This window comes from Hylobates moloch, unplaced genomic scaffold (genome assembly GCF_009828535.3).
Source record: "Hylobates moloch isolate HMO894 unplaced genomic scaffold, HMol_V3 SCAFFOLD_16, whole genome shotgun sequence".
NCBI lineage: Eukaryota > Metazoa > Chordata > Mammalia > Primates > Hylobatidae > Hylobates > Hylobates moloch.
This window is the reverse complement of record NW_026652291.1, coordinates 33,649,734-33,671,734: the sequence shown is the minus strand read 5'-3', so window position 1 is coordinate 33,671,734 and position 22,001 is coordinate 33,649,734. Positions and strand designations below refer to the sequence as shown.

Below are 22,001 nucleotides of genomic sequence, written 5' to 3'. Positions count from 1 at the left end.
TTCAGCTTGGCACACCTCCCAGTTCCCCATCGTTTACAAACTCCAGAGTGACCCAGGAATGGGAGGAGAATGCTCCAGTACTGTGTCCAGCTCTGGCTCTTCAGTTACTTACTCATCATTCCTTGGGCCTCAAAAGTAGCTATTCTGCACTCACCCTAGGGAAATGTTTCCATAACGGCTTCCTCTCTGCAGGGCCACCTGTGTATTAGTGTGACCTGCCTGGAAATTCCTAGAAGCACCAGGAGGGTAGGCTGTGCTGTCCAGGGGCCATGATTTGCATCCTGGCTATGCTACTGGGAGTGTGTGGCAGTGGGCAAGGTCCTGTCCTTCTGCACTTTAACATCCCCATGACTCAAGTAGATCACGGCCACACCTCTTAGAGTCTGTGAAGATTAATTAGGATAATACAGGTTCAGCATCCATTACCCAAAATGCTTGGACCAGAAATGTTTCCAATTTCAATTTTTTTTTTTTAATTTTGGGCATATTTGTGTTAATCTTATTGGTTGAGCATCCCAAATTTGAAATCCAGAATGCTCCAGCGAGCATTTCCTTTGAACGTTATATTGGCGCTCAAAAAGTTTTGGATTTTGGGGCCAAGTGCTGTGGCTCACACTGGTAATCCCCGCCCTTTGGGAGGTTGAGGCGAGTGGATCACCTGAGGTCAGGAGACCAGCTTGGCCAACATGGCAAAACTCTGTCTACTAAAAACACAAAAATTAGCTGGGTGTGGTGGCGGGCGCCTGTAATCCCAGCTACTCGGGAGGGTGAGGCAGAAGAATCACTTGAACCTGGGAGGAGGAGGTTGCAGTGAGCCGAGATCACACCATGGCACTCCAGCCTGGGAGACAGAGCAAGACTCCGTCTCAAAAAAAAAAAAAAAGAACAGGATTCCCATGATCTAGTCTGAACAGCTGGTATGAATTATGTGGTTAGAAAGCCAGCAGTAACTCTGTTCACAAAGTATACAACAGGAAGCTATGAAAAGACAGGCATGAGTTGCTTGAAGTTGAACACAGCTTGTTCAAACTACGCTGGATATAGCACCCAAATTACATCAGCTTGAATCATTGTAGAGATTTTTCTTTTTTTTTTTTTACATAATTCTGGAAGAATCCTAGTTGATATACATGGCTGAAGACAGAAGACTTTAACTTGGTCCTGTTCCCTGGTTGGATAGCATTTTAATTGTTAAGTTGTGGTAAAATGCTCTGCTTAATTATGGACTCAAGCATTTAATTTGTCCATCACTGCTGCTATTTGAAATGCTCTCAATTGTTTATACCACCAGCTCACTGTTTGCACTTGGGTTACTGAGGGCTTTATGTCCTTGTACATATCTCACCTTGGAATAAAAAGTAAGAAATAGAATAGAGATTTAATTAATCTTACCTAATCAGTTAGGAAAATATTTTACCATCAACTTCTCACTTAGAATTCCATACCCATAAGTTGATAAGTTGTAATCAGTCATAATCTGGAGTGATCAGTTTAATAAGAATCTATTAATGTTGGCACTATATATGTCGTCCTGTGAGTTGATTCATGGAATAGGTGTGGTGGAGGACAGGGTGGTTGTGTTAGAAATCCGTGTGTGTGTGTGTGTGTGTGTGTGTGTGTGTGTGTGTGTGTGTGTGTGTGTGTGTGTGTGTGTGTGTGTGTGTGTGTGTGTGTGTGTGTGTGTATGTGTGTGGGTCAGCTCTCTTTTTTAGCCTGGTGTGAGACTGCTTCTGGAAGAATGAAGGACGTATCTTGGACCATCTCTTCCTAAATATCCAACCCCTTCAACTCTTTGTTTTCACCGCAGTGAAATGCATTGCATACAAATGAAAAGCTGGTGTTAAGTGTAGTGTCAAGTGTAGTCAAAAGACTGTGGAAGTAATTTCTCTGGATGGTGATGATCATGACTTTTTCAATTGCGCATTCTTAATACAATAAAAAAAAAAAGCGCTGGTGTTTTATTTCAGCAGAAGGAAGCCCCAGAGGATGTTTAGTATCAGTTATTTTAAAAATGTTTAGTTATTTCTTGACTAAATTTATAAAAGTATAGGGAAGAAAATCTTCTGAAATTAATGCTAAAAGATTTACAGAATTCCTCTCTGTAATTCTGTAAATTATAGAGTAATCCCTTACCTTTTGGGTAAGGGATGCTGAACCTGTATTATCCTAATTTTCACAGTGACCAGAGCATTCTTTAAAAAGAATATTGCCTGTATTCAACAGAATGGAAATATCTCACAGCAATTGAAAAAGGTATTAATCTTCGTCCTCTAAATCTACTGAGGCATTAACATCAGACGTTTGGGGCTTTTTAAGACTAAGCAGAAAGATCTGGATTTATCTCAAAAGAGAAGAAAAGATTCTTGTGATCTTGCTGTAACTTCACTGAACTCAGCAACTCTTAAAACAGAGTACACTTGTGAGGTGGGGTGGGGTGGACAGAGATCCAAGAGGTCAGTGTGCTGGTTTTCCTATGTGAGCCAGTGTGAGAGGTACTGCTCCCAGTTCTTGAAGCACCTCTTCAAAGTGGCAGGATAGCAATCAGCCCATCTTCCAATAACGATCAGCCTCAGGCTATCTCTGCAGAAGTGGACTGCCAGTACCCAGACAGACAGCGGTGCCTTCCACTCTCCCACTAGGTCTGTTCTCAAATAATATTTGTGTGATAGTATCAAATTCAGAGTATTTGGAAAAAATAGTCATCAGAATAAGGGCTAATTCTGAATTTTTCTTTGCCTACCATACATACATCTAGAGTCATAAAAACATTTGGGTGGCATTCCATCAGTTGCTCTATGTGTGTTCTATGTGTGTGAACAGTCAGAAAACAAAGCCACTATTGAGTTATATAAATGCAAAAGAGGGATGGGAATGAATGCCAGCCTTCTGGAAATGCTATTTTTTCGCTTTGGGATAACTCCAGTAACCAAATAGAATTTTCTGATACATTTGCCAAATAAAAAAGCTGAGGTTGAGAACTAGCCTGCGATTTCTTAGCTTAATATACGTTTGGAGAGCAGGGTAAGAAAAGCAGCCTCTAAATACAAATGTAAAGGTTACATCTTGACTTTTCCTTTGGAACTTCCTCATAGAAGCGTAAACATTTTAACGTTCACCGTAAATATACTTCGCTGGCATTACTTGTTTACCCCTAAGTCAAAAAATCAGACCCCTACACGTTGCATTAATCTTCACTGGGTTAACATTCCACTGCTGTCTCTTTTTTTCTAGTTTTCTATAACACCTCCTCCCCTTTGCAGTAAGAAAGTCAAAGCAGCTATGAAGTGAAACTCTATTTGAAGTTTCTATTAGGTGTGTATAAGAGCCAAACACTTCAGGTTGAAAGGAATGTGGTATTTTGTTACATTTGGATTCACGTCATTCCTTAAGCCTTACTTGGTTTTCATTTTCATAACCAACTCCTCCCATTCATACCCCTTTCAGATCACCTTACAATTAATTACTTTAGAATAATAATGAGAAATTTGCAATATGTCTCAGTGGAAAAGAGTAAAGAGAAACCCATGTTATGGTACCCAGATAAATGTCTTGATCTTCTCTTATCAAAACACATTACCTGAAGTAGAGATGAGCTAGTATCCCACTAGTATGTGGCCCCGCCATACCTGCCCCACGCATACCCTACTTTGAGATCTGGCAACCTAATTACAGTGCCAGTGGGTGGTTGGCCCATATTTCTCACAGTCTGTATAGCAACAGCGAGATCGACGATGATAACAGGAAGACTTTAGAAACCCTGCCTCTTTCTTCTCACCACATTTCCGGAACACTGACATCCCAAGTCTCCCTGTGTGCCCCATTTCGCACTAGTTAGAACAGGCATTGTCCTAAGTTATCTCACCATCATATGTAAGATTGATGATACATCAGTGTCTGGGCTTAGATATAATTCTATCACCTGTAACTCCATCCCTTTTTCTTGCATTTTAGAAGGCATATTAACTTTCAGTCTGTTACAATTGCTTTTATTAAATTATTCACAAATTTTGGCACTTCATTATTAGTGACCAACTGTTGTTCAAGTGATCTAGCCCCACCATAGTTGAGAACTCCTGACTTGGGGCATCTGACATAACTATGGTACTTGTCCTGAATGCGCCTTCCCTTCTTCATTTTCTACACCACTGATAGGGAATCTCCTTCATTCAAAACACGTGTTAAGCACTCAGAGATGTAAAGATAAATAAGGCTCAGTCCTGGCCCCTTAAAGACAGAATCTTAATTCACATTAAAGGAGACACACATAAAATAACTATTCTATACGACATGGTGTAATGGTGCAAAGAACAGATTGTCATGGGATTTGAGGAGATTCTAATCTATGAATTCAAAGCTATGATGTTGGCATCAGGCCTTTTTATGTGAGTAGCAAAGGAAGAAGGCATTCCAGGCAGAGAGAAAAAGATGAATAATAGTGTGAATGGACGGAGTCTGAGAACTAGGACACCTTGACAGTCTCTAGAATGTGGCGTGCGTGGAGCCATTAATTGGGATGGAGATGAGGATGGGGTTTGGTCAGATGGTTCAAGGCCTTAAAGAGGGTCCCAGGGATTTGGTCCTCTATCCTGTAGGCAAAGGGAAGCTTTGAATAGGCTTTTAGCAGTCAGATGACTTGGTGGAAGAGGGTAGGTTGGGGCTGCTGGAGGAATGGGGTGGAGAGATCCTGGAAGTTGAGAAGACCTATCAGGACACTTGTACTGACCCAGGCTGCAGGTGAGAGAACTCAGAAGCCCCTCAGCAGGTTGGAAACTAGGTATCTTCTTTGTCTTTGTGTTTTCAGGACCAGCACCAGGTGCCTGACACACAGTTTGTGCTCAGTAAATAGTGGTTGAACTTAATTAACCCAATTGACTGTGGAAAGTAAAGAAAGAGGAAGGAAAAAAATGGCTTCACCATGTTTAGCTTGACTAGTCACATGACTTGCAGTCTCATGTTGTCCTGTGAATAAAGCCATTATGTGGTACAAAAAAAAAAATGATGTTTATCTTGAGATAACAAATATAGGAAGGACAGTTGGGGGTATTGGAGAGTGGGATAAAACGTGTTAGTCTTGAAAAGGTCTGATTTGGATTGCTGGTGAAAGGTGTCCAGTCGAGATGTTTAGGAGACAGCTGGAGACAAATCTGGGCTCTCAAGTCAGATCTGCCTCTTGGGCATGGATTAATTTGGGAATTGTACTTTTTAGTATCTATCCTTATTCTTTTTCTATTAGCAAAGCTTCTCAGCTTCCTATACCTGAAGCCCCATCCTGCCCTACTCAGAAGATAAATAGGTTCACTGTGGGACAGGGCCTCTGCCAGTGAAGCAGCTTCTGTCTCAAGGCATCAAAACTTTGACTTGTCTTAGGATAGCTTTATGTGCAAAGTTGTTTGAGCATGCAAACCCATTGTAAACTGTCTTATTAAAAAACAAAAACAAAAACAAAAAAAACAGGCCTTCTTTAGGGGACAGCAGTAGTTTAACATGGAGTGCAGTGAGCTTAGAGTCTAGAAACCTGACTTGTTGTGAACTTGAACAATGACTTAGATTTCACTTCCTAAGTTATAAAATGGAAATGACCTCCCCTGCTGCAAGAGTCAAGTGATTTGTGCCAGCATTTGCTTCTGAAATAAAATACCATTGTTACTAAGGGTTAGCTTAAACCTAGTCACAACTGTGACCTAAGCACAGCATCACTTACTCATATCCCTGTGGTTGCCATGTTGCCTACTAGAGTAGAGGAGGTAGAGGGGAAAAAATATGTCTGTCCTGACCACAAAGCTATGGTTTCTGCCTTGACAGGCAGTTGGCAGTGTGAAGGACCCATAACTTTAAAAACAGATACATGAGGTGCCCCTGTGGAGCACACTTCTACTGCGATGTTATATACATTCAGTAATTCTAGTTAAATTCAACAACTGCAGTTTTAGACATTTTTTCATGGAGGTTTTTATGTAGTGATACTACTACCAACCAAAATTATAAATACTAAATAGCAAAATCTGAATATTCATTCCAGACTGTGAATAATAAAATTGGAAAACAAAGAAGCATACAAAAAATGTACCAGTGTTACTATGGTCATATACTCTGGGAGGACTAGTGTAAGAAATTGGAATTAATTGCTATGTTAATGTCAATTGGGTTCAATTATCTTCTGCTCTGCCATACTAGGAAACTGCATAAGTAATTTAGCCAATTGAATTCTGGCAGCTTTTGGAAGCATACATGTTTTCTAGATCTTTTTTCCCCGTTATTTTTTGACACCCACCCTCACCCCCTCCAAGGCAGTTTTCCAGCTGTTCCCCTAGGGAGTCATTTTATGGGGAATTTTCTTTTGTAGGCTTCCAGCTGGCTTCATTTTCACTATCTCCATGAGGTCACTGTTTCTGTCACATTTATATGATATTATCCATCATGTGTTGCCTTGGGATTTTCCCTTTGAATTGTTGACTTCATGTTTTTGCGTTGCACATGCAGGCTGTCTCCTGGTTCGGACATCTATGTAACGGTCTCATCCATGGCTTTAGCAAGATCCCAGTGTCGGAACTCTCCTAGCAACTTGTCTTCATCCAGTGATACTGGTTCTGTGGGGGGCACTTATAGGCAGAAGTCCATGCCTGAAGGGTAGGTATGCGTTTGTCCCATTGCACATGGTCCCTGTTGGCAGCATTTCTTTCATTTATACTCAGACATGTAAAATGACTTCCATTCAGCCAGGCTTGATCAATTTGTAGACAAATGAAAGAGAAAACGTAGTTAATAATCCAGATAGAAAAATGGCTTAATGGCTGGTTTAAACTACTTCTTAGGAAGTTTATCATCCTCTAGCCTCTACGAAGAACTAAATGGCAAAGAAATCAAATTGCATTTGTTTGTCCATTATATATATTGCTTAGTTTCACAGTTCAGATTTTGTCACTTCTTATTTACTCCAAAGCAGAAAAAACACCTGTACAAGTTTAGGATGGGAATGAGAGGCAGTTAAAAAGCAAAACTGTTTAAAAGACATAGGGCCTGTTCTACCCTCCTTGGATATTTATTTTTGGATCACACACTTTGAGGAATTCTGACCAGGCAGGGCAGGTCCAAAGAGAGGGCCCCAGTAAATGAGGAGCTTGGAGACCATGTGGGAGAAAGAACTGAGGATGTGCAAGCTGAGGATGAGAATTATGGAGGTAAAGAGGCCACAGTAGCTTTCTTCCAGGACTCTTAGATTAGGGATCAAATTTGTCTGTGAGGACAAGTGAGGCCAGTAAATGAAAGTTATAGAGAAGAAGGGTCCAGCCCATTTTGAGGAAGATATTTCAAAGCTGTCAGCCTGCCCTGGAAAGAACTGGATGGCCTCATGAGGCAGAGTCCTTGGTCACTGAATGTGTTTCGTATGTCAGCCAAATGTTTACTTAAAACTCCGTCAAATCTAACTGTGACTCTTAAACTACTAAATGCTTCTCTGAACAAAGAACAATTAAGCTCTTCAAAAACAGCACCAAGTAAAATTTAGAACAAGTTTTATCTTAGCTCCTCAGGACTGGGTATCCCTTATACTCTGGTATACAATAAATTGGGGATGGGGGGCATACATGAGAAATGAAATTAAAAGTTCATCAGATGAAAATGTTTTCCAAAGCAGAGTTTAAAGATAGTTTTACCTTATTGTTTATTTAAAACCAGAGGGTCAGAAAAATGTCCATCTTTAAGTTCAGAGGTTTAAAAGGTTCAGAGGTTTAAAAGTTTACACTGCTACCAAAAAATAAAAGCAAGCTGGGCACTGTGGTCCCAGATACTTGATAGCCTAAGGCAGGAGAAGATCCCTGGAGGCTGGGAATATGAGTCCAGCTGGACAACATAGGCCTGTCTCTTAAAAAATAAAAAAAGTAAAAGCATGATTAGACTCCATTTCTAACTGGCATTTCCATGCCTTTTAAAAAAGGCTTAATACAAATTTAGAATAGGATCATAAATAGGTATATTTACTCTTATGAATGAAACAAGGACCCTTAGGGAGGAGATGGCAAAAAGTGTAATTGTGAGTCCTTTTTTTAAATGACCATTTTAACCAATTAGAAGTTTTCATAAATCAAGGTTTTTATTTTTGATAAGTGCTACATCAGTATGTGAGATAGCTTTGCTTAGTGAGCCTTGTGATGGGGTATGTAAATGAAAAGCATTTGTAAAACAGTAACTGGGGGGATGATATAATAAGAGTTTTATTGGCTGGGTGCGGTGGCTCACGCCTGTAATCCCAGCACTTTGAGAGGCCGAGGCAGACGGATCACGAGATCAGGAGATCGAGATCATCCTGGCTAACATGGCGAAACCCCGTCTCTACTAAAAATACAAAAAATTAGCTGGGCGTGGTGGCGGGCGCCTGTAGTCCCAGCTACTCAGGAGTCTGAGGCAGGAGAATGGTGTGAACCTGGGAGGCAGAGCTTGCAGTGAGCCGAGATTGTGCCACTGCACTCCAGCCTGGGGGACAGAGCAAGACTCTGTCTCAAAAAAAAAAAAAAAAAAAAAAAGTTTTACTAAGATAAATGTTTTTCTAGCCCCTTCTACTTTGTAGATGCTTTATGTAGATTTTTCTCCTTGGCTTCTTATAATGAATTGCCGTTTTACACATAAATTGAGGCAAAAATTCAGTGACTTTGTTCAGTCGTACTGGGTGGGGGTTGGAACTTGGCCCCAGGTCTTCCTATTGTTTATCTCCTGCCTTTCTCATGCACCACTTGCTGGTTTTACCCATGCATGTATCAGCCTATAGCAAGAAGACACCCCACGAGCATCAGTTCATCCATGCCCATCTCAAGCCATCCTCCCACCCCAGCCTCCTGAGTAGCTGGGACTGTAGTGGCCACCACACCCGGCTAATTTTTTTATTTTTTGTAGAGCCCGGGGTCTCACACTGTTGCCCAGGCAGGTCTTGACTCGTCCTCAAGTAATCCTCCTGTATCTGCCTCCCAAAATGCTGGGATTATAGGCGTGAGCCACTGCTCCTAGCCCCTATTTGGTCTTCTATTGTATAGATTATGCATACGTTCATTAGTAACCACATATAAATTAGTAAATTTCCATATGAATGTTTAAATTCTACACTCTGGCACTTTTTCATGGGCTCAGTCAGTATTTACTTTGTTGATATTCGTAGTCAAGGCATATGCTTTAATTAAGCATGTATTATTATTTTACAAAGGGAAAAATAAAACTGGCTCACTAAATAGCTAAACGTTCTTTCCAGAAATAAACATTTGCCTTTATTTTTTGCCAGTTTACCTGCTTCCAAATTGCCCTTCGCAAAGGCAGTTTAAAATTTTTACAGTTTGAACATGGTTTCTACATGATCTGAATGATAGTAATCTTTGTATTTCAGACCACAAAGCAAGTACTCAGAAAATACTTGGTCCAAGAACCACTGACTTAATGATTTAGTAAACTACCAAGTTAAGAAAAACAAACCTCCACAATATACCATTTGGAATATATATATGGAATATTAATATTTAGATTGTGAACTTTTTCTTTTGGCTGTAAGTCTGAACTTGGCTGTACAAGGGCTTAGAAAATTTTGGTTTCTTACACTATATACCTTAGGTTAGCTCAATCCTAATGGCTTCCACCCTCACTGTTACAAGTTTGTTTACATAGCACGCATACCTTTTTGAGCAGAGTGGTGTATACTGACCACAACATACACATTTCCACACCCACGTAAACACGAACCAGGGTGTGTATACAAGTACAGACACGTAAGCAAAAACCAGTAGTGCCTGTCATTAAAATTTAGTTCATTACACCCAGGACTGCCTTCCCCTCATGGGTAAGGTCCCTGATATTGTCTTTGCCTTTTCGGAAATCACCACAGGTTTGGAGTGAGCCGTAGATCCCCAGCCTCCATTGACAGGCAGAACACCCAGTCAGATATCGGTGGCAGCGGAAAATCCACGCCTAGCTGGCAAAGAAGTGAGGATAGCATTGCTGACCAGATGGGTAAGTAATCAATTTCTACAAGAAGCAAGTTGCTTTTACAAGGTGACTTAGGTCACCTCTTGATGATATTATCAAAACATTGTTATAAAAGATAGCCCTAGTTAATAAATATGAATTAGAATTAAGTCTCTGTTAGATTATGTATAAGTGAAAGCAATAAATAAGACCTAAGAGAAAAGGAATTCTAAGTGACCCCAAATTCAAAAGTGGAAAGGCGATAGGAATTATTTTGAGCACCTAGATTAAAACACCAGACTACCAGACTAAGTACCTTCCTCCCCCTTGTTTATTTGTTTTTGCCTAGAATAAGTGCCTTGAGAGATTGCTTGGTGTACTTAATGTCAAGTTAAAAAACAAAACTATGAACAAAGTGGAAAAGAGATACGATTATTGTTTAGTCACATCTGTAGCTTGCTTAGAATCTCTTTCTTCCCTGATGTGCTTTTAAAAAAAATTCTTCTCACTCTGCTATTAAGCTGTCAGCTAAGGAAATGTCTTAGCAGTATGAAACAGCTGGGTGGAAGAGATTTGCATTAGCCAGCTCGTGCCCGGATTTCTACTGCATAGCCCTTTCTTTCTATATATGTGTTGTTTCACAATGACACCATAACACTAGTTGATACAATAACATTTTGCCATGAAACAAGATTTTCAACACAGGAGCCTCAGGGATTTGGTACCAACACAGTTGGTGCATCATTAACTTGAATCTAGATTGTTAGACTGTTGAGTTTTTTCCTCCTTTATTTAATCTCTAGTTGCATCAGTGTAGGATAAAAAGGTGTACATTTCAGGGCTGAAAAAGATAATCTTATAAGACAAGACCCATCTGTTAATCTTCCTGCAAATTCATTGTTTTGTCCTGTTTTAATGACTGTGCCCAAGTAAATGTACTAACCATGGACATAGAAAGGAGTGGAGATGTGTTCCACTAAGACAGGGGTTGAGGAAGAAAAATGGGAGTTCCTAGGTTCTGAAGATATGCTTTGTTCCAGTAGCTTCAGTGAGATGTGCCTTGTTATTGAAGCCATCTGTCATTCTCCACTCTTATCCTACCCACCCCCACACAGAAAACCTGAGCATATTCTGATCTGCTTTTCTACTCTTGACAGAATGTTTTAAATCCCATATGTTTTGGTACTGTTGAGATGGTAACGACACATGTGAAAAGGATCCCTTCTTCAGCATGACTTTAGCGGCTTTTTTTGGCTCCTAGTGCAGGCTTTGAACAAGGCTGCCAGCAAGCCCTTTGTGAGGCGTGCAGTGTCATGCCTCCCACTCTCGGGAAGTCACACGGAGTGAGAAGGAATGGAAAGGGTAATTACAAGGTTCTTCCTAGACCCCTGTTCATTCTCTCACACAAACCTCCCTCTAGTCTTTTTTTCTCTGCATCCACTTTACTTTAGTGGCATCCCACTCTTAATAGATAAGACTTAAAAATGAATGTAGATGAATTTTTAAAACCTATTTGTTCATCTTTTTGTAAGGTATACGTTTTTTTAAAATAAGATACCCCTGAAGCCTGCCAAAGAAGCCTTTTCACCACAGTACAAGAGGTCCAAGTGGTGGCCTTTCACCATTGAAAATCTAACCCTTCAAATAAAATATTAAAATAATTTTTAAAATAATTTTTGATATCCCAGCATTCCAGAAAAATAACCCAGCCTTTCCTAACTGGCACATCAGAAGGAATCAGAAGGCTTAGCTGGTATAAGCCATTTCAGGGAGAAGTCAAGAAAAATAATTGTTGCATTTTTATTACTCAGTACCCAATATTGAGTATAATATAATGGGCTGACCATTCTGTACTCAGTTTATAAGAACAACATTCTCTAATGACTTGCACTGATTGAGAATGTTTACGAGGTTCTTATTGGTTAGGCATCAGTGTGTTATCAGCAGGTACCCTCCTGACAGCGATAACAGGAGTTTAGCCTACTGACTTGGCTCACTTATCTTCATGGCTGTTCGCTTTTCTGCCTCTGCTTTTGGAAATGGTTGAGAGTCAGAGTCAAGGAGTATTTTGCCCTGTCCTCTACATGTTAGGAAGGGTGTTTCAGAGGCCCAGGATTCTTGCTATTAGCTCTAGTGGTGTTATGGAGGATAAATTCTTTATCTCTCACTTTTGGAACCCCATCTTGAACGCCAGCTTGGAGTCCAAAAGGAAGCAATTGTTTTAAGTAAACTAGTTGCTGTGTGTCTTTTCTGTTGTGCTCAGCTTACAGTTATAGAGGACCTCAGGATTTCAATTCTTTTGTCCTCGAGCAGCATGAATATACAGGTAAAATATTTCCAAAGTGTCATGGTAAGTAACACGTGATTGCATCCATGCCTGTTTAGGTAATGTAGACCAAGCTAGGTTAGCCACACTTGGCAATGAATGAATTTCATAAATTTAATTCATATAATCTAAATTTATCCCCCAAACCAAAAGTTGATTCTGAACTTTGCTGCATTGTTCATGGCCTTTGGTTTGGTGGTACTTGGCTATGCTAATGTGTATGATGTGACAAGTTGTCACCAGCTGCAAGCTTTATCCATCAGCCACTTAAGTTTCTGACCTGCTGTCTATCATATAGACTCTTAACAAGCTTACTGCTGAAATGCAGAGTTTGCTGGTCAGTGAACTGAAAGATGCAATGGCAAGCCATCTTCATTTGTCACCATGTGCTTGTTTCTGCTTAGTGCCTGCACCATAATGTCCTATGCTGTATTCCAGAGCCAACATGCCATCTCCCAGCAGTATCAAAGGTACTGCCAGCTTTCCGAGAGAGCCCCAGTGGGAGATTAATGCGGCAGGATCCAGTGGTTCATTTGTCTCCAAACAAACAAGGGCATGTAAGTTAACTATAAACTTAAAAAAGTATTAAGATTCCTAGCAGTGTACCTTCCTTGCACTATGAAAACGCTCTGCTCTTTCCTCTGCGTGGCCAAAGAGGAAATCATTCTGGCAAAGGGTGGTCGTTTGCTGCCATGGCCTTGCAGTTTCTGCTGCCATGGCCTTTAGATTGCTTTGAGATAAATTGTAACTCCTCATTGCTGTGCTTCTGCCATCCCCACAGGTCTGGTCATCTGATTCAGTCACTAACAATCCTGAAATGTTAGGAGTGGAAATGTGTTAGAAGTTGATTTTATTTGCTTACACAATTGCAAGCATGAGATGTGGTTGGAGCGTCAGTCCTGCTCCAGCCATGAGAGGACTCCAGCAGGACTGATGCTCCAACCATATCTTTGATTCTGCTGCAGTAGAGGAGGTGTAGGAGACAGACAGCTTCCCCTATGCCTCCTCTACCACTTCTCTTATCTTTCATAGTCATACACATTTCATCCTTTCACTATAGTAATACACAATTCCTTCTCACTTACAGTAAAATTGGGAATATGAGGTTATCATTCTCCAACCCCCCTCTTACTTTTTTCTCCACTCTTCTTCCCTGATACCACTATTGGGACGGGACACCCTCCCCATGCAGTTGATTTCCTTGGTGTGTCTGTTCACTGGAATGTGTATGTTTATATTCACGTCATTCTATAGAATGAGGAAATATTGTAGTTCATGCTTACTAGTTCACTATGGAAGATGCCCAGAGAACTTTAAATGAGAGATGCATGTAAGTTTTGCTATAGAAAAATGAATATTGAAGCTAAAAAAAACAAGGGAGAGTTAGCATGCCCGCGCTTTTCTCTAAAGAGAAAGATTTACTGAGGAAAACCTTTCTATGAGGAAAATATTTACTGAGGCAAGTTGTGACAATGTGATATTGTCACAAATCTACTTGTAAATGATAGATTATCCCAATTGATCTATAAATTTCCCCTCCCTCATTAATTATTTTTATACTGATTACATGGTAAAATAATATTTTGGGCACGTTGGGCTAGATAAAATATATTATTAAAATTAATTTCACATGTTTCTTTTCTACTTTTTACTAGAAAATTTAAAATTACATATATGGTTCCCATTATGTTTCTGTAGAAATGGATTATATACTTTACACTCTTGATACATCTCAATTCAAACCAGCCATGTTAAAAGTACTCAATAGCCACACATGACTAAGGGTCACCAGATTTCACAGCACAGGTCTGGAGCTAAAGAAGTTCTGTCCTTTGTAGGGACATGGATGAAACTGGAAAACATCATTCTCAGTAAACTATCACAAGGACAAAAAACCAAACACCGCGTGTTCTCACTCATAGGTGGGAATTGAACAATGAGAACACATGGACACAGGAAGGGGAACATCACACTCCGGGGACTGTTGTGGGGTGGGGGAGGGGGGAGGGACAGCATTAGGAGATATACCTAATGCTAAATGACGAGTTAATGGGTGCAGCAAAACAACATGGCACATGGATACATATGTAACAAACCTGCACATTGTGCACATGTACCCTAAAACCTAAAGTATAATTAAAAAAAAAAGAATAAATAGCTTTATTACAGCACTTAGTAAGTTGTTATTGAGAAAAACTAGAGTAACACCAGTAAAGTAACTGGGATTGATTCTTTTTTCAAGGGGAGGAGATATTTCACTTTGAAATGAAACTGGTGGCTGGGTACGGTGGCTCACACCTGTAATTTTAGCATTTTGGAATGCCGAGGCAGGTGGATTGCTTGAGGTCAGGAGTTCGAGATGAGCCTGGCCAATATGATGAAACCATCTCTACTAAAAATACAAGAAATTAGCCAGGTGCGGTGGCACACACCTGTAGTCCCAGCTACTCTGGAGGCTGAGACAGGAGAACCTCTTGAACCCGGGAGGCAGAGGTTGCAGTGAGCTGAGATCATGCCACTGCACTTCAGCCTGGGTGACAGATCAAGACTCTGTCAAAAAAAAAAAAAAAAGAAACTGGCATGTCCTACTCCTGCCCCTCCCCTTAGCCAATGAAGAGCCTGCTCCTTCTCCATCAAAAGACACACACACACACACACACACACACACACACACACACACACAGAGTTCCTTCTCTCCTCTTTTCTCTTAATCTCCAGCATTCATCTGGACTTCCCGCTTCACTCTAATTTAAAATATTATGTTATTCAGATATCTTTTAAATTCGTATTTCTTTGGGAAACTTTATAAAATGTTCTTTCTAAGCATCTAAGCCAACGCATGGAAAGAGTTCTATATGCTTTTTAAATTGAGATATAATTCACATACCACAGTATTTACCCATTTAAAATATACAATTGAGTGGGTTTTAGCAGCGTATTCACAGAGTTATGCAGCCAGCACCGCCTGATTCCTGGGCATTTTAATCACCACCACCGACTGCTTGTCATCCCCTGGGAGACCTAGACGGTCACCAGTTTCTCTCTCTGGATTTGCCTACTCTGGACATTTCATACAAATGAAATTATACAATATGTGGTCTTTTGAGCCTGGCTTCTTTTGCTGATTATGTTCCCAAGATTCATCCATGTTGTAGCATGAATCATTCATTCCCTTTCATAGCTGAATAATATTCCATTTTATGGATATACCCTATTTTTTAATCCATGTATTAGTTGATGGACACTTGGATTTTTTGTTTGTTTTACTTTTTGACTATTATGAATAAATTGGCTGTAAACATCCATGTACAATGAAACATGCATTTTTATTTCTCTTCGATATATACCAACGTAGAATTGCAGCTGTTTTTCCATAGTTACCACCCCATTTTATATACCCAACATTGCCAACATTCATTATCATCTGCCTTTTTTATTATAGCCAAAGTGGCATCTCGTGGTTTTGATTTGTATTTCCCTAATAACTAATGGTATTGAATGTCTTTTGATGTGCATGTTGGACATTTGTTTTTTGGTGGTTTTTTTTTTTTTTTTTTTTTTTTTGGAGAAACGTCTGTTCAAATCATTTGCCCATTGTTTAATTGGGTTATTTGAAGCACAAAAGTTTTAAATTTTTATGAAGTCTAGTTTATTTTTTTATTTTGTTTCATATGCTTTTGTTGTCATAGCTAAGAAACCATTTTATAACTGGAGGTCCTGAAGACTTACACGTATGTTTTCTTGTAAGAGCTTTATAGTTTTAGCTTTTACATTTAGATCTTTGATCATTTGTGAGTTTATTTTTCTATATGGTAAGGATCCAACTTTATTCTTTCTTTTTTTTTTTTTGACACAAGGTATCACTCTGTCACCAAGGCTGGAATGCAGTGCAGTGGCACAATCTCGGCTCACTGTAGCCTCAACCTCCTGGGCTCAAGCGATCCTCCCACCTCAGCCTCCTGTATAACTGGGACTATAGGCACGCACCACCACACCTGGCTGATTTTTGTATTTTTTGTAGAAATGGGGTTTTGCTGTGTTACCCAGACTGGTCTTGAACTCCTGAGCTGAAGCAATCCACCTGCCCTGGCCTCCCAAAGTGCTGGGACGATAGGTGTGAGCCACTGCCGCAGTTCCAACTTTATTCTTTTTTGCATGTGAATATTCCGTTGTCTCACCATCATTTCATGATAAACCTAATTTTTTTCCCCGTTGAATTACCTTGGTACCACTGTATAAATTTCACCTCAAAGCATGTCTTAGAAGACTGTCTCCTAAACAGATGCTAATTGGGGAAGGAGCTCTCTCTAGTCATAAGTCTTATATTCAGCCTTCTATTTACTCTGAACAAATAGGGCTTTTAGAATTAATGTGCTTTCTAATTATAATCCCTTTGGAAATGTCATTTCGTTTCTCTTTTGAATATTAAAACTTTTAATGACAATTTAAATTTCTTCCTCACTAAAATAATCTCAATAGTATTGATACTTTAGCATAAATCAAATAATGAAAAATAGATTTAAAAAAAAAACACATTTCTAATACTCTTTACCATGGATACTTCTGAATGGACCATAGTGACATAGGTACCCTGTCTTACTGTGACTAGTCATTATTGGAACTTTTAGGCCTTCAGAGCCCTATAACTAGAAATTAATCACAGTGTCATTTCTGTTATTCTCTTGTTCAGGAAGCAAAACTTTGCACTCAAATAAATCTTGCTTCTCTTGCAGTCTGATAGCCACTACTCGAGCCACTCCAGTAGCAATACTCTCTCCAGCAATGCGTCGAGTGCCCATAGTGATGAGAAGTGGTACGATGGGGACCGCACAGAATCCGAACTCAACAGCTATAACTATCTGCAAGGCACCTCCGCTGACAGTGGCATTGACACCACCTCTTATGGCCCCAGCCACGGCAGCACCGCCTCGCTGGGGGCTGCCACATCGTCACCTCGCTCAGGGCCAGGCAAGGAGAAAGTCGCACCCCTATGGCACAGTTCCAGTGAAGTAATCTCCATGGCAGATCGGACTTTGGAGACAGAGAGCCACGGCCTGGACCGGAAAACAGAGTCTTCCCTGAGCTTAGACATACACAGCAAGAGCCAAGCCAGCTCGAGCCCTCTGACAAGGGAGAACAGCACCTTCAGTATAAATGATGCTGCTTCCCACACAAGGTAACCACCCTTCCCCGCTGTCTCTCTGATTCCCAGCCCAGACCTAAGCCCAGTTCCCTGGCCTCAGCCCACTTTACTTTGCTCAATAGTGTATAAGGAAAGGAGGTTTTTCTGCAGTGACAATTATTTTTATATGTTTAATGCCTTTTATTTGCCTTCAAAATACTTTAATCCTACAATTTTAGTGCATTATTTTAAACTGTGAGAAAATTTTGCAGATTTATTCTTTTTAAAGTTGGGTTTGATTTTTAAAATAATGTTCCTGGCTACCACAATTTGAGAGGAAATTTGTAATTTTGTAATGTTGGCTTTCAGTGAGTGATAGGGAATATATACTGGGACAAGCTTTTGAAGACTACATTTTTAAATATTGACCATATTTTTAAAAGAAAGGGGTCTTTTCTGAGTAACAGAGCATCGTTTGCGATGCCAAGCACGTCCTTTATGTGCCTCTCAAGCCGAGAACCTCACTTACCTGATATGTACATGGTAACTTTTTTTCAGTAATTGGCTCCTGGCAGCGATGGGTTGAGAGTGGGGGATGTCCAACAGAAACGTGTAGCTAAAATTAGACACACCTTTCAGAATAGGAAAGTACACATTCCCCTGTATCCTTGGAGATCACACCTCTAGATAAAATAAATACTATTTGTCATTTCCTCTTGATTGGAGCCTAAAATCCCAAATGTGACAAGATCCATATAGGGAAGAAGCATCCCATCACTGTCTTTTTAGGCCTGTTGATCTCTGTGTGGTTTCTCCTTTTATCTTCGATTGTTGTCAGTCATTGATCAATGTGTGAGAGGATCTAACCTTGTTATCTTCTGGGTCTCCTATGATTATGACCTCAAGAAAAATAGTAGAGGCTGGGCGTGGTGGCTTACGCCTGTAATCCCAGCGCTTTGGGAGGCCGAGGTGGGCAGATCACTTGAGGTCAGGAGTTTGAGACCAACTTGGCCAACATGGTGAAACCCCGTCTCTACTAGAAGTACAGAAATTAGCTGGGCATCATGGCGGGCACCTGTAATCCCAGCTACTTGGGAGGCTGAGGCGGGAGAATTGCCTCAACCCAGGAGGCAGAGGTTGCGGTGAGCCAAGATCACGCAACTGCACTCTAACCTGGGCAACAGAGTGAGGCTCTGTCTCAAAAAAAAAAAAAAAAAAAAAAAGATAGAAAAATAATAGAGAGGCTTAATTTAGTTTTTATTTTTCAAATGGAAAGGCACATAATCTGTCAGTAAACTCCAGATAACCTTAAGGAGAGAGGACATCCTCTACTTAATTTGGATTGCCTTCACTTGACCAGCTAAGTATTCTGTTTTCTCATGGAGTCTCTATTGTTACTTATCATTGAGCTTCCCTTCATTTAAAATGTCAGGCCCCATGGTATGAAGCCTTTCACGAGTTTTGTTTCTGTTTACTGCTACCACATTGCAGATCTCAAAATGATGGTGATAGGTCTGGAAACTCCATGGCTTCCAAGCAAAATGAAATTGGGAAAGTAGTCTCAGTATTCTTGAGTACTATGTATTCCGTTGCACAATTTAGAAAGTAGATTGTTTGATTCAAATGGTGTAAGAGACGTGTTTGCCAAAGTAGAACAGGAAGTGGGCATCAGATGCCGCAACCATATAGACAGAATCACACAAAACAGAATGATGACACTCGCTGGCTGTTCTTGGCACATCCCCATCTCAGTAGACTGTGCATTGACTTAGAACATTTTGCAGATCTGAATAGTTTCTCTCTGGTTTTTTGTTTTTTTTTTTTTTTTTTTAATTATACTTTAGGTTTTAGGGTACATGTGCACAATGTGCAGGTTTGTTACATATATATCCATGTGCCATGTTGATTTCCTGCACCCATTAGCTCGTCATTTAGCATTAGTTTAGTTTGACTCCTATTTCTTTGGTTTTCAATTTGTCATTTTGAAAGGAGGATGCCTTTTTTAAAGAATGTCTTCCATCTGAAAATATTTCTCTGGTCCAATGTGATGGCCGAAGAAAGTTGGTTATAGAGATCTTGTCTCAAATGGCATCACCATGGAGTGAGATTGGAAAGAGCTGGGCCCCTGAAACCAAAGCACAGAATGTGCGGCTGTGCCATTATCTAACAAATCCCAGGGGATCAACAAAGCTCCCTGAAAAAAGCACCTGGGTTTGCATTATCTGAATGTGCTGACTGGAGCTGCCTGAAGGCCTCAAAGGATTATCTAAATTTTCTGCTTCTAACTGGAAGAATGCAGAATCATTGAAATCATCCTTTAGAAATAACTCTTCTATTGAAAGTCAAACTTACTAGAGAAGGGAAGAATGTGGCCATTCAGGGAGGGTGGCAGAGCTTCTCACCCACTCATTTGAGTCACATTCATTTCTAGACTCTGGTAAGTAGGGATGTTTTGAGACTTTGGTATGTTGATCTTGGCAGAGTGAGTTGGATAATCAGAGTTTTAGCAGCCTGCCTTTTCTGGAGGAAAGGGGACTTAGCCACCAAATGCACATTGCTATAGAAAAACTAAAATCACAGCAAATTAGAGTGTTTGTGTCCTCAGAAGACAGGAACAGCAATTAATGTAGAGATATCTTGACAGTGCTTAAAAGAGCTTGTACCTGGGACTCAGTAACAAAGTCTAAATTATAGTGATTAAGTTTCACTGCATCTTTCTGGCTGGGCTCCATTCCTACCTCCTCTGTCCTCTAGTCTCCCTCTTGATGATCATGCAGATCTTTTGTAGCTCCTCATGAGAGCTACATTAATACAGGTTGGTAATTACATAGAGTTGCTATATTTGAATGTCATTAAAAGAAGCCACACATACTGATAACTTTCTATAACTAAAAACGTCCATTAATTGCTCTAAATTATTTTTCCCTAGAATATATGTGTATATTTATGAAGCTTGGAAATTTAGGGAGAAAATTTGTTTTATTTTATTTTTTGGTAATGGCTGTTTCACTTTCAGATCTTAAAATGAACCACTGAAAAAAAAATGATTAGTGGTAAGCCTAGGAGAGGTGAAGATAGTAGTAATTTAAGGACATTCTTACCAGCAGCATTCATTTTCTTCCTAGGGTTCTGGCCTTGGCAGTAGGCAGTGCCAGTGTGTTTGGCAATCAAGGACCTCCTCAGTTAGTCCAAAATGCTCTAGACCTGCTGACCAATGCTGTTTCTGATGTTGGAGCTTAATTTAAGACCACACATGAGAAAGCTAAAAACCCTACCTCATGCTTGCACATAGACATCTCTTCTGTAACTGATTGACCTGACTTGTTTTGGTGTCCACGGTTGTTAGCCAGCCATTCTCCAGGTCTCCTTCCTCTTGCTTCCCTAAGGCCCCCTCAGACACCTGTAGCCAATTAGTACCCACTTATGTGATCCACATATACCTTTTTACTGCCATCCAGTCAGTACAAGAGGATTTTTCACCCAATATGTTCATCCTAAGTATATTTGCATAGGCCACGCCAACATGAACATAATAGACTGATACTCAGTACATGCCAATGAGCAAATAGGAATAACTAGCTGGGCACAGTGACATGGGCCTATAGTCCCAGCTGCTCAGGAGGCTGAGGCAGGAGGATCATTTGTGCCCAGGAGTTAGAGGTCAATCTGGGCAACATAGCGAGCCACTGTCTCAAAAAAAAGAAAGAATGACTTTTCTTTATGTTTTTTGCCTGATGACTCAAACCAGTTCAAAAGTTACATAAATCCTCAACTCCTGGCTCTTAGAAAACCACTATTTTGAAGGTTATTGTACGGATGCATCAGTATTTGCACAGAGCTGCAGTGCTTATAGGTATAGGTATGAGAGCGTACATAGTCTTTGTGTAGCATGAAGTCTTAGTAAACTGTCATGTCTACATAAAAGTTTTTAAACTCTACGAAGTATGACAAGGAAGAACTTTAGAACAGCTTATAGGCAAATATCAGTCAGGATCTAGATATATGTTGGTCAGTGTCTGACATTATCACTGGAAGAACTGGTTAAAGACCAAGAAAAATGCCTGCCCACAGTTGTCAACACAGTTCAATTTCATGAATATGCTTTTTCTGGTTGATCTAATAAGTTAACTGTTCATGCCACAAAAGCTGTATGTTTCTTGAGAGCTGAGGAAAAGAAAGGCTTCTTATGTGTGGTTTACATTGAACATTAGGACTGCCTCAGGCTACTCTGGTACACTGGGCTGTCTGTGTGCCTCTGTGTATGCCCTGGTGTTTAAATTTTGTTCTCTGCACCCTCATTGGCATCCTATGTATGTGAGAAATATGCCTTCCATCTTTGTTTAGAAGTTACTCAGTTGTCTTTATCTGTAACATTTCCTTCTCTAAATCTTTTCTGCCTGGAAATTTTTTTTTTTTTTTTTTTTTTAGTTACTGACAATTAATTGCCTCTCTTTCATATTTTTTCCTTAAGATGAGAATGTTATTTTTCTAAATATTATGGACTAACTCAGAATTTGAAAGTTCAACCTCTAAAATAACAAAACCAGAACTTCTCTTAAGAGATGTGGTTGACTCTATTTGCCTTAGCCTAGATTGTGGGTATGGATCATTTTA

The 22,001-nt window shown here is 40.1% G+C and overlaps 1 protein-coding gene across 13 annotated transcripts in view; it reads left to right on the top strand.

Annotated features, from left to right (window-relative positions):
- SIPA1L1 (signal induced proliferation associated 1 like 1) overlaps positions 1-22,001 on the top strand; it is a 425,147-nt gene that overhangs the window by 377,771 nt on the left and 25,375 nt on the right. For 8 of the 13 annotated variants that reach the window (XM_032180036.2, XM_032180028.2, XM_032180032.2 and 5 more), the window contains 5 exons: positions 6,481-6,627; positions 9,860-9,984; positions 12,203-12,265; positions 12,704-12,822; positions 16,999-17,441. In XM_032180036.2, the coding sequence (XP_032035927.1) occupies positions 6,481-6,627; positions 9,860-9,984; positions 12,203-12,265; positions 12,704-12,822; positions 16,999-17,441 (897 nt within the window). The remainder of the gene's footprint in view (positions 1-6,480; positions 6,628-9,859; positions 9,985-12,202; positions 12,266-12,703; positions 12,823-16,998; positions 17,442-22,001) is intronic. The other 5 variants (XM_032180041.2, XM_032180040.2, XM_032180038.2 and 2 more) reach the window with 1 other exon arrangement.